Source organism: Enhydra lutris, unplaced genomic scaffold, assembly GCF_002288905.1.
Source record: "Enhydra lutris kenyoni isolate GAN:26980312 unplaced genomic scaffold, ASM228890v2 scaffoldscaffold94, whole genome shotgun sequence".
NCBI lineage: Eukaryota > Metazoa > Chordata > Mammalia > Carnivora > Mustelidae > Enhydra > Enhydra lutris.
Window position 1 is genome coordinate 787,931 of NW_019154178.1, and position 12,231 is coordinate 800,161.

The following is a 12,231-nucleotide window of genomic DNA, read 5'->3' on the forward strand; positions in this document are numbered from 1 at the left end:
CGCTTCCAAGATTTAATTCTCAGGAGATTGTTACACATAGGCATTGGTCCTGGAGCCTGTGGTGCAGGTCTGTGCCCACTGCCACGTGCATCACAGGCCCCTGGCCACCCACTTCTTTTCTGGTACTTGTCTTGTTTTCGCTCTTCAATTTCAGGAACTGAGGACGTGTTAAATATGTTCCTTTTAGCTGAGTTTTATTTTTTTAAATAGCAGTTTCTTGGATTTATTTATTTTGGATTATTTATGTATTTAATTTTTTACAATAAACATAGACCATATTTGTAATGAAAATAAACACAAAATCAAAAACTTATAAAAGACCATGCAGTATGAAGCCAATGTATAAGCCATCACTGAGAGTAATAGGCAACAGCTGATTAAAACATCAAGTATTAGCTGACAAGAAGAAAGGGTTATAAAGGACACAGGGCCGTTATGGAGAGAACAGCTAATACCTGGTACAGAGAAAGTAGTCATTGGTTGTGTCAAGGCAATGGGCTGGTGGAGGGAGCTTTTTCTTGGAAACCATGACCTCAGTAACATTTTACTTTAAAGAAAAATAAATATCCTGATTTCCTTAAATCTTAAACCACAGTATAATTCATGTCCAAATGAGTGTGATGATACTGGGTATTGAAGAAGGTTTAGCCGAACTTTAAAAGGAATTTTCCCATACACACTAGAAGATGTCAGGCCTACACTAGCCCCTTTTCTTCTTTGTTGAGTCTTCATGACAAGCCTGGCGCTGTTCTGGTTCAGAACCTGGCCACAGAGGCAACCACTGCTTTAGCGTGGTTCCTTCAGCCACTGGACACCATTTGCAAACAGCAGAGCACTTGTCTTAGTCCTTGGACAGATACAGCTTCCTTGAGGAAATGACATTTCTGTCAAATGTTCAAGGTTAACTAGTTGAGGGGAAACAGGTGACAAGAGAGTCGAGGGAATGGCATGTTGAAACGCCCCGGACCATGGAGGATGGGGCAGGGGTGGGGCAGGTAGTGTTCACGGTCTGGAAGGCCTCACTGGAAGCTGGAGCGTGGACGGGTGGAGTGGCCCAGATGGGGTTGAAAAAGTAGGCAGAGAGGGACTTGGAGCTGGACGTATGGTAAGGCTGCTTGAGTCAGGAGTCTTGGTTGTAAGTGACAAAAATCCACCCAAGAAGAGAAAGGAGGACTTAACTGGCTTTCATGGTCAAAGATGTCATCAAGTGGCCAACCCTCTGGCTCATGTGAGCTCTCCTGTAGGTTAGCTTTGTTCTGGAGCCTCTGAGAAACGGTCCTCTGCTCCCTCCGTTGCACAAAAGCCAAAGACTGGAGTGGAAGGGAGGGGAGCAAAGCCACTTACCCTTCCAGCATTGAAGGCTGCCCTCTCTTCAGACCCCCCCCCCCAACCCCGGGGAGGGCAGGAAGGTTGGCCTTCGAGGGAGTCCGTAGAGGTAGAGAAGGGGACAGGTGACGGATTCTGTTTCCAGACTCCAAAGCTGTTTGCTTTTGAGAAACAGCAAACCCACAGTCCCTCTCTCTTTCCGGAAAGGTCTAAAGGCGTTCTCCCTGAGCCTTCCAAGGAAGCGGGAGCATGCGGACTGGTAGGAGCGAGCAAGGAGGGCGGGAGCCCCAGAAACTGCTCCCGACGCCCGCCCCTCATTCGGGCCCTCGGCCCCCCTGCGCTGAGCGGGTCGTGACCTATTTGTCTTACTGGCGCGGCTTCTTTCCGCCCTTCTCAGAGTCCTTCAGGTCCTGCCCCAACTTCGGGGCTCCAGGACGCCCCCGTCCGGTGACCCGCTGAGCAACGAACGTCCTACCCAGGGACCCCCTCTTTTCCTGGGCTTCGGCGCTTCCGCCTCCGGGGCGGAGACTCCTCCCTCTCCCGGTCCGCGTTGTGTTCCCTGGAAGAGCAGCCGGAAAAGCGTCCGCCGGCTCCGGCCGGGGCGAGCGAGAAGCCGGCTCCCTCCGCTGCCGCCCGCCGCCCGCCGCCCGCCGCCCCGCCTCGCCGCAGCCCCGGGAGCGCAGGACCCTCCCGCGGCGCGGACGCGGCTTCAGCACCGCGGACAGCACCCCGCCCGCGGCATGGCCCGGCGCTCCGGCCCCGCGGCGCTGCTGCTGGGCTTCGGCCTCCTCGGGCTGCGCGCAGGTAAGGACCGGGCTCCAGGCCGCAAGGGGGACCCCCAGAGGTGGACGAGCCTGCAGGGGGACGCCAGGGCGACCGCGCAGGGATGAGGACATCCCGGAAGGAGTAGGCGATGCAAGGAAGCAAGCGAGATCCGGGCAATGGCGGTGGGGAGGGTATGGGCATGGGGAGGGAAGGGAGAGGCGGTCTCCCCAGGCTTTCTGGGGTGGCAGGAGGGCTCGCTCTGCGACCGGATGCCATTGACTTCCCGTGAAACATTATCTCCAGAACTCTACCTGGATGGGCACCCTCCCTTGGCATCATTTCCTGTGTCCTACATTGGGCTCCCGATTCTGGCCACTCCACAGGGGCAAGACAGGAAGGGGAGAAAAGTGGCTTCTCAACTCTCTTGTAGGGTGGGATGGAAGGCTTGGAAGGGAAGGTGCTCTGCCAGGCTGAGGGCCACCAGGAAGGAGCTCTGAGGGCTGGGGGTACATCTGTGCAGAGCCGTAGGAGAGAGAGTCTGTGCAGGGGCGGGTACAAAGGGATTGTGCAGCTAAACAAGCTTCCCACACCTGCATGCCATCTCACGGGAGGTGGGCTCCCCTATGTGTGGAATTTGGGACTGGATACATGTTCAGATCCACAGCACAGGCAGCCCAGCCATCCACTCCAACCCAGTGCCTGTGAAGGTGGGTGTGGAGTGGGGTCACAGCCCACATCACAGGTGGAAGTGCATAATGTTACTTGTGTACAGAGATGGACCCAGCTGAGGTGGGGCACCTTCCCCACCATCCCAAACCCTCCTTGAACTACAGGGACTTTTTAGGAGAAGCCACGAAAGCAAGAAATCTCAAGTCTAGGGGCACCTGGGTGGCTCAGTTGTTTAAGTGTCTGCCTTCAGCTTGGGTCATGATCCCAGGGTCCTGGGATCAAGCCCTGAGTCAGGCTCCCTGCTTGGCAGGGAGCCTGCTTCTCCCTCTCCCACTCCCCCTGCTTGTGTTCCCTCTCTTGCTGTGTTTCTGTCAAAATCTTTAAAAAAAAAAAAAAAAAGGAAAAGAAATCTCAAGTCTTTTGAAACCACAGCCTGAGAGCTCGCAGGAAGAGTGGGTCTCCACTAATCCTTATAGAGTGGACTTTTAGTCTGGAGACATCTGTGTGAGGCTGTCTGGTCTCCCTGGTTGGTGATCTCAGAGAAGAATTTCTCTCTGCGGGGCCCTCATGGGATAACTGAAGCATTTTGCTGTATCTTTAGGATGGAGTGGTGGGAAGCTCCTGTTTTGGCCTGGTTGCCCCATTTGCCTAAGGAGAGTGGGATGCTAGGTGGGCCCTCCTTGCCTACTTCCTTCATCCTGCCTCCCGCCCCCCTGCCCAGGAGTCTGGGGTACAGACACAGAGGAGCGCCTGGTGGAACACCTCCTGGACCCCTCCCGGTACAACAAGCTCATCCGCCCGGCCGCCAATGGCTCTGAGCTAGTGACCGTGCAGCTCATGGTGTCCCTGGCCCAGCTCATTAGTGTGGTGAGTGCAGGTCCCAAACTCTGCCCAGCTGAGGTCAGAAAAGCCAGAATTACCTCTCTGGAGCCCCCCGGCTCGGGGAGGTATGGGAAGGACCGTGGGTGGCTGGGGCGGGCCTGCAGGCTGGACGGCCTCCTCAACAGCTTCTCTTCTTCCCTGTAGCATGAGCGGGAGCAGATCATGACCACAAATGTCTGGCTGACCCAGGTTAGTGCTCATCCTGCCCCAGTCCGCACCCCTGCTCTGCTCTTCCCTCCTTGGGTTTTTTGCATGTGCTTTCCCGTCTTTTAATCTCCTCAAAAAAAGGCAGAAAGGTACAGACTCTGGAGAGCCGAACAACTGGCCCGGAAGCGTGGTGCTTCCACTCACCGGCTGTGACTCGGATCATGTTAACCTCTACGAGATTCATTTTCTTATTGGTAAAATGTAGATTCTAATATCTTGGTTTAGATGTGCAAATTAAATGAGAAAGTATCTTACCAGCCACATCTGCTGGGCAGAGAAGTCACTGTGGGGAGGGGATGGATGTTCAAAGCCTCCTCAAGCCAGAACCACCACCACCCCCATCCCTGACCTTGAGCCTCAGCTTTGTAAGGTTACCTCTCTCCCTTTCCCAGGAGTGGGAGGACTATCGGCTCACCTGGAAGCCTGAGGAGTTTGACAACATGAAGAAAGTTCGGCTCCCGTCCAAACATATCTGGCTCCCAGATGTAGTTCTGTACAACAAGTAGGTGGCCTTGGAGCAATGGGAAGACTGGAGGAGACCACAGGAGTGCTCTGGGAGGGATGGGGTCTTAGGGAAAGTAAATGCAGCGGGGCAGAAGGGACTTCTTGCTGGCACAGACACAATCACTATGCAGGAGACAGACCCAGATTAGTGAGGTGTAATGTGGAGAACCCAAAGGACTCCAGGGTGATTTGGGCCATGGCCAGTTCCCTCCCCTCCAAATCCGAGTCCCACCGTTGGGAGCAGCAGTGGGATACAGACAAGGATTGACAGCCCCAGGGCCCTATTGATTCAGGAATAGGCTTTCCTGGAGGATTGTTCAGGATCAAAACCTGGAGGCCCCAGTGTCTCCTTTGGGTTCCATCCCCTTTCCAACAAAAATCCCATCTCCTTCAAGATCCCCTATCATTAGTGGGTGCCTTTCCTGCTCCCGCTGCACCTGTCCCTCTCATTGCTTGGGGCTCCTTACTCTGGCTTCCCTGGCTCTCCCAACTTCTCCGCCAGCCTTGGGGAGCAACCAGCTTGCACAGTGCAGGACAAGCAGCAGGCGTGCCCGTCACCCACCCTCCTCAGCTTCCAAAAGGCCTCAGGGACCTCCTGACCACCAACTCACCCAGTTCCCCCCTCCTGCTCAATTCCTGCCCCACCTCTCCATGCTCCTGGATGCTTACCCTCAGACCTGGCTCTCCCCTCCTCCCGCTCAGCGCTGGGTGGACGGGCGGGGCGCGGGAACAGCGTGAGCCAGGGCTGACCCTGCTCGTCCATCGGCAGTGCTGACGGCATGTATGAGGTGTCCTTCTATTCCAACGCCGTGGTCTCCTACGACGGCAGCATCTTCTGGCTGCCGCCCGCGATCTACAAGAGCGCCTGCAAGATCGAGGTGAAGCACTTCCCGTTCGACCAGCAGAACTGCACCATGAAGTTCCGCTCGTGGACGTACGACCGCACAGAGATCGACCTGGTACTCAAGAGTGACGTGGCCAGCCTGGACGACTTCACCCCCAGCGGCGAGTGGGACATCGTGGCACTGCCCGGCCGGCGCAACGAGAACCCGGACGACTCCACATACGTGGACATCACGTACGACTTCGTCATCCGCCGCAAGCCGCTCTTCTACACCATCAACCTCATCATCCCGTGCGTGCTCATCACCTCGCTGGCCGTGCTCGTCTTCTACCTGCCGTCCGACTGCGGCGAGAAGATGACGCTGTGCATCTCCGTGCTGCTGGCGCTCACCGTCTTCCTGCTGCTCATCTCCAAGATCGTGCCGCCCACCTCCCTGGACGTGCCGCTCGTCGGCAAGTACCTCATGTTCACCATGGTGCTCGTCACCTTCTCCATCGTCACCAGCGTGTGCGTGCTCAACGTGCACCACCGCTCGCCCGGCACGCACACCATGGCGCCCTGGGTCAAGGTCGTCTTCCTGGAGAAGCTGCCCGCGCTGCTCTTCATGCAGCAGCCGCGTCACCGCTGCGCCCGCCAGCGCCTGCGTCTGCGGCGGCGCCAGCGCGAGCGCGAGGCGGGCGCCCTCCTCTTCCGGGAAGCCCCCGGGGAGTCGTATTCTGGGGCGGCGCGCGGCGGGCCGGGGGCGGGCGGCTGCGGCCTCCGCGCGGCGGTGGACGGCGTGCGCTTCATCGCGGACCACGTGCGCAGCGAGGACGACGACCAGAGCGTGAGTGGCGAGTGGCGCGCGAGGCTGTCGCGAGTGTGGGGCGCGGCCGCTGCGGCCTCCGCGGGCTTCTAGGAGGCGGAGCCGCGGGGGCTGGGGCGGCCGGACGCGGAGGAGGCTTTGCGAGTGGCCACGACCCCTGGAGGCCCAACCCGCGCTGCCCCCTCCCCTCCCCCCGAGTCTGCGCTGGTGGCTGGTGGTCCCAGCTCCCAGCACAAAGGGCTCCGGGGGGGGTCCCTCGCGCGCCCCACGAGGGGCGGATTTGGGGGCGGTCGAAGGTGGGTGGGGGCAGAGGCGCACGTCCACATCCCCTTTCTGCGCCTTTGGGACGGCCTGGTGAGATCGTTTTGGAGGAGGGACAGGTGGAGGCGGAGGGGGGTTCCCAGAGCGGGGGACGCGGGAGCCCCGAGCCCGCGCAAGGGCCGAGTACTGCGGGCCAGCGGTCAGCCTTCCGGACCGGCCGCTCCAGGCTGTGGCGAGGCTGTGGTGGCCATGGCGACAGGCCAGGTTTCCGCCGGGATGCAGCCCTGTTCCGAGCGGGGCTGAGGGAGGGCGGCTCTAGCGCTGCCGCTCGGGGGTGGGGCTGGGGGCTTCAGAGCCTGGCGTTTCCGTTCCAGGGAGGGCAGAGCTGGGGGCATCCAGAGCCAGGGCTCCGCCAGGCGCAGATCCGTGCGCGGAGGGTAGGACCAGGCCCGGGGAGACGCCCCCGCCGCCCCTGCCGCAGCCCTCTTGGGGCTCCGGGCTTCGGTGCTCCGTGCTCGGTGGTCCGTGCAGTGGCGAACGTGGACGCCGCACTGGCAGCTCCAACTTCGCACGTCCACACCGCAGTGCTCCATCTACAGCCTCACCGCCGGCTGGCTTCCCCTGCAGTCCCCCCGTCTTACGGTAAATGGCGTCACGGTCCACCCAGGGGTTCAGACCAAACACCTGGAGTGGCTCTTGACTCTTGTCCCTCTCACTTCCGCCACCACCCAAGTCCCGCCCTCCAGGAGATTCTCTTTTCTCCTCAGCTCTCCAGGCTGCTCCCCTGGCCGTGGGCACGCCCCTCCCCAGCTCTTCCTGGCCCCAGGCAGAGTCTCCTGAGCCAGCTCTGCCCTCCAACCAAACCCACGCTGTCCCCTCACCTTGTGCCTTCCCTCCCTGGCTCAGGTCACTGGATCCCCCCGCCGTCTGGTCTAAGCAAGCAAAGCCTTGTGTGCCTCAGGATGTTTGCACACGTTATTCTCATTTTCCTTTTAAAAAACTATTATTGCTGGGGCTCCTGGGGGGCTCAGTCGGTTAAGCGTCCGACTCTTGATTTCGGCCCAGGTCATGATGTCAGGGTTGTGGGTTGGACCCCGCCCTGGTCTCTGCTCAGCCGGCTGTCTGCTTGAGATGCTTTCCCTCCCCTTCCCTCCCCCCTGCTCTCTCTCAAATAGATAATTTTTTTCAAGTATTGTTACTGTTAATATTTGCTCCCGGGTGTGGGCCCAGGTTGCAGAGGTCGTGATCCTCTATCCCAAATGTTTCAGTGTGTCTGTCTGGAGAATAGGGATGTTGTCTCGCATATCCAGGATCAATGATCAAATCCAGGAAATTCAACATCCATATAACATCTTTAACTGATATAAAATACATATTACAAGTTTTCCAGGGGCTCCTGGGTGTCTCAGATGGCGAAGCGTCTGCCTTTGGCTAAGGTCATGATCTCAGAATCCTGGGATCAAGCCCCGTGTTGGTCTCCCATGGCTCCCCAGGCTCAGTGGGGAGCCTGTTTCTCCCCCTCTCCCCCCTACTCATGCTCTTTCTCTCTCAAATGAATAAGTAAAATCTTAAAAAAGGTTTTCTAGGTTTGGGGGCACTTGGGTGGTACAGTCAGTTAAGCATTCAGCTCTTGGTTTTGGCTCAGGTCGTGATGTCAAGGTCATGAGTTGGAGCCCCACATCTGGCTCTGCGGCAGCTTGGGGTCGGCTTGAGATTCTCTCCCTCTGCTCCCCGCCCCTGCCGTGCACCCGCTCTCTCTCTCTCTCAAATAAGTAAATCTTAAAAAGAAAAAAAACCAAAAACTTCTCCAGCTTTGGTGCCCACTGCCGCGCTCTCTGCCCCGTCCAGGATCTCAGGTTGGATCCTTTTCTTTTTTTCCAGTCTGGAACAGGTTTTCGCTTTGTTTTTCACGGCATCAACATTTTGCCGGGTGCTGGCTGGGGGAAGGACCTCGCTTTGGGTTTGTGTGATTGTTTCTTTCTTCACTTTGTTCTTGCCACAGTTGGCGCCTTCTTATGGTCCAATGTGACCTTCGGTGTCCCTTCCTCAAAGAGGCCATTCCAGGGTCGCCTGGGTGGCTCAGTGGGTTAAAGCTTCTGCCTTCGGCTCAGGTCATGATCTCAGGGTCTTGAGATTGAGCCCGGGATTGGGCTCTCTGCTCCATAGGGAGCCTACTTCCTCCTCTCTCTGCCTGCCTCTCTGTCTGCTTGTGATCTCTGTCTCTTTCAAATAAATAGACAAAATCTTAAAAAAAAAAAAAAAAGAGGCCATCCCAGACCACACCCTAAAGGGTGTCTTCCCCCAGTTCTCTGTCTCAGGTGTTTGTTTCCTTATCAGCATCTAGCAGGGTAATTATCTCATTCTTGCTTCTGGATGGTAAACCACAGCATTGGCTCCTGCTCACACCTCTGTGCCTGGCCCGGTGCCAGGCCCACGGTAGGTGCAGGCGTGAGCAAGTCCTTTCCTCAGTGGCTGACCCAATGTAGGTGCTAGCGGCCTCCTTCCCGGCCCCTGGATGGACGTGTGCAAAGGCCCCGACTCTGGCCTGAGTGGGGCAGACCCCGTGAGAGCTGTCAGACCCACACCATATCCTCTTTCTGACAGATTGGTCCCACCTGGGAGCCAGTCCTCCCCTCTGGGGCCTGTGCGCTGGAGGTAGCGCTGTCAGGCTAGATTCCCCAGGTGGTCCCGGAGGGAGGGGCCTGCAGAACCAGCTGCTGGTTCAGTCATCCGACCCCCGTTTACTGGCACTGACTGTGTTGCGAAGGTTGGGATTGCAAAGTGAGTCGGTAAGGTCCCCGTCGTTAGGAACTCGCGGCTGGCTGGAGTGGGGGTGGGTGGCAGGTGTGCAAACGGACATGGTGATGCAGTGTGGTCAAAACACGGTGATTGAGATGTGGCCACCTGCTGAGGGGCCCAGAGAGGACAGTGGTTTTTTCTGAGCAGGAGTACAGGAAAGATCACTCCAGAGAAGAGGTAACGCTTGACTTGGGCTTTAGAGGATGTGTAGGAGTTCACCAGGCAGAGAAAGGGCAGACCTGAATTCTAGACGCAAAGGAAACTCAAAGGCGTAGAGACTTGAAAGCAGGTAAGTCTGGGTTAGAGGGTGGAAAAGGATGGTAAGACGGGCAGGTCTTGAATCCGAAGTTGGACTCTGGAGGGGCCCTGAAGGCCGTGGGGCCACCAGAGGCTTCTAAGCAGGCAAGTTTGGAGCCGTGCTTTAAAAGTCGTGCAGTCACGGAGGGAGAGGAGTGAGGTGCGTGTGCACACACGTGTGCGTGTGTGCATGTGTGTTGTGAAACCTGCCTGTCCCCAGCCCGCCGCTGTCCAGCACCATGTGACTGACACCGGCCTGTGCCCTGCGCAGGTGAGTGAGGACTGGAAGTATGTCGCCATGGTGATCGACCGCCTGTTCCTCTGGATCTTCGTCTTCGTCTGTGTTTTCGGCACGGTCGGCATGTTCCTGCAGCCTCTCTTCCAGAACTACGCCCCGGCCCACTTCCTGCAGGCGGACCGCTCAGCCCCCAGCTCCAAGTGAGGCCGCCGGCTCCGCGCTCCACCTCGCCCTCCGTGCTCGGTTGGTCTGGTCGTTTTAGGTGGAGGAGGGACGAGTGGGCTGCAGGTGGGGGGCTGCTGGTGCCAACCCGCCTCTCCCGCCCCTACTGCAGCCCCTCCCCGCCCACTCAGCAGACAGCCAGCCCCGGAGGGCCCCAGCCAGGTGGGGGTGGGGCTGGGCGGGCATGTGGGCGATGAGCAGGGGTGTGATGTCGGGCACACTGAGGGAAGTGTGAGGGGCCGGGGCAGGGCAGAGTCCCAGGGCCCCTGACACGGCGAGCTGGCCTGACGCAGCGGTTCCGGACCCAACTCGGGCCTGCCCTCCCTACGTACATGGCCCGTCGGGTGGTGGGTCTGTCCCAGGGCTTCCCTGGTGTTGTGGCCAGACCCCTGGGGGCCCTGCAGCCCGGCCCTGCAGCCCCCTGCTTTTATGGGTTCCAGAGCCAGCCCCAGGTCCCTGCGCCCCTGGACATCCCCCCACTTACTTTCTTATTCTGGCCGGGTGGGGCGGCCCGGCTGGGCATTGGACCCCTGAGTTTGGAGCCTCCCGGTGCCGTTTGAAGCCCAGGGGCCAAGTCCTCCAGCACAAACGCAGGGTCTCCGGTGGTCTTTCCCCACTTGACTGGAGCAGGGCTTTGCCGGCAGAGAAGAGAAGGCGTTCGCTTTCACAGCTCCCGGCTCTCTGCCCACAGCAGAGGGCGCCGGGCGGGAGGGAGGCAGCACTGCCTGGCTGTCCCCCCAGACCCGAGCTGGGCCTGGGCCAAACCTACCTACCATCACCGGCTCCCTAGAAACACAGCCTTTGCTTCTGTCCCGTGGGCTCATGGAGGCCGTGTCCTGACGCTGCTCCCGGGGACCGGCTGGGCTCTGAGCCGAGGAGACAGACCTCTGATGGACGTCCTGCCCCCACTCCTGCCACGTGACTGGCTCTGCTCTGTGGTTCCGGCCTGTCCTCAGCGCCAGCAGGTGGCCGGTCCCTGAGGGGGCCGTCTGTGCAGCGCAGCCAGGGGGCCGGCCGACACCGACCACGCTGTCCCCTGGAACCTGGCTGGAGCCCTGCTTGTGGTCGCGGCAGAGCTGGGGACAGTGCCGACGGCTCAGGGGGACGCACCGCATCCGCCGCGGGACCAGATGGTCGCAGTCTGGATGCCAGTCCTGGTTCACACCAGCTTGCTCAGCCGCCGCGAGCAAGTCCGTTTGCTTTTCTGGGCGTCGGCGGCCTCGTCTCCCGGGTAGGGACAGTAGCGAGGAGGAAGCAGCCCAGTCTGTTCTTGGCGGACCCTGGCCGGGTGTGCAGTGTGGGGGCGGCCAGAGCGGGGGGGCGGGTGCCTGACCACCCTTAGAGCCTCGCACAGCCCCCCTCCCTCTCCCTGGAGCAGAACCAGCCCTGGCAGCAGCGTTGTGGGTCTGAGGACCTGGTACTGGAGGAGCGTGGCCCGGGGGGGCTCTCCAGGGGCCGCTCATCGGGCCTGATGGCCGTGGTTCCCTCGAGCACCTTCAGGGAAGCGGCGTCCTGTTCCTGGGCCGAGCTCCTCCCGACACCGGTGTGCCCTCGGGGCCTCGGGGCTGATCTCGTCCCAACCTGGCTGTGGATGTCCCGCCAGCCGCGGGGCAAGGTGTGCCTCAGCGCGTGTCCCCGGCTGGCCGAGCGGGTGTCTTAGCCTGCGGAGACCCCTCTTCCCGGGCAGCAAACAGGTGCCTGTATTAAGCTGGAGCTGCTGCTGGGTCAGAGCCCTGGTGGGGGGAGCGTCCTGGAGCCTGAAGAGCAACCGGAAAGGAACCGTCCATCTGGCGGGTGGGGTGCCAGCCCGAGGCCCGGCTCCTGGTTGGGCACCTCGCTGTGGCCTGGGCCACTGGGAGTGCTTCCTGCCCGGTGGTCGAGCCTGCCGTCACCGGGGGTGCTGGAGTCCCGCTGGCGGCTTCCCCACTCCCCCGGAGCCTCTGACGTGTAAGGAGACCCCAGGGAGGCTGGAAGGGGGGTTGCTGCAACTCAGGAAAGCCCCTTGCTCTGACCTTGCTCCTTCCCGCTGGTGACCTGGGGACAGCAGAGCCCACTGAGGCCACGGTGACAGAAGGTCGCATTGGACCGGGTTAGCTGGGCAGGGCCTTTGGGGTGGTGCCTCCCACTCCAAGGGGACCAGGCCAGCGGCAGGAGGGAGAGGGCAGGGGCGGAGGGAGGAGGCCCACCGCTCAGATGAGGTGATGCCCCGCGTGGGGACAGTTCGAGCCCTGGGGCGCTGGGAATCTTGGGACAAGCATCGTTCCTTCTCTTCCCTTGGTGTTGTCGGGGAAGCTCCCTGCCCCTTCCGTAGGGGCCGGCTCTGCAGAGAATCCGTGCCGCGTCTGGAGAGGGCGGTTCAGACCCTGGAGCGGGAGCCTGAGCGAGGGGGGCTTGGGAGGGGCCGCTGGGGAA

The 12,231-nt window shown here is 59.9% G+C and overlaps 1 protein-coding gene across 1 annotated transcript; it reads left to right on the forward strand.

Annotated features, from left to right (window-relative positions):
• The first annotated feature begins 2,066 nt into the window (after positions 1-2,066).
• Positions 2,067-9,802, forward strand: LOC111138994 (cholinergic receptor nicotinic beta 2 subunit). Its single transcript, XM_022491066.1, has 6 exons — positions 2,067-2,130; positions 3,482-3,627; positions 3,787-3,831; positions 4,242-4,351; positions 5,123-6,023; positions 9,631-9,802. Exons 1-6 carry the CDS (start codon positions 2,067-2,069, stop codon positions 9,799-9,801), a joined length of 1,437 nt encoding a protein of 478 aa, XP_022346774.1. The 3' UTR covers position 9,802.
• The last annotated feature ends 2,429 nt before the right edge of the window (positions 9,803-12,231 follow it).

Bases quoted from the DNA above. Each gene is read 5' to 3' on its own strand.
- LOC111138994 (XM_022491066.1), top strand. From the start codon at position 2,067: ATGGCCCGGCGCTCCGGCCCCGCGGCGCTGCTGCTGGGCTTCGGCCTC. The intron at 3,832-4,241 runs GTTAGTGCTCAT...TCCCTTTCCCAG, and splicing joins CAAATGTCTGGCTGACCCAG to GAGTGGGAGGACTATCGGCT. The intron at 6,024-9,630 runs GTGAGTGGCGAG...TGCCCTGCGCAG, and splicing joins GCGAGGACGACGACCAGAGC to GTGAGTGAGGACTGGAAGTA.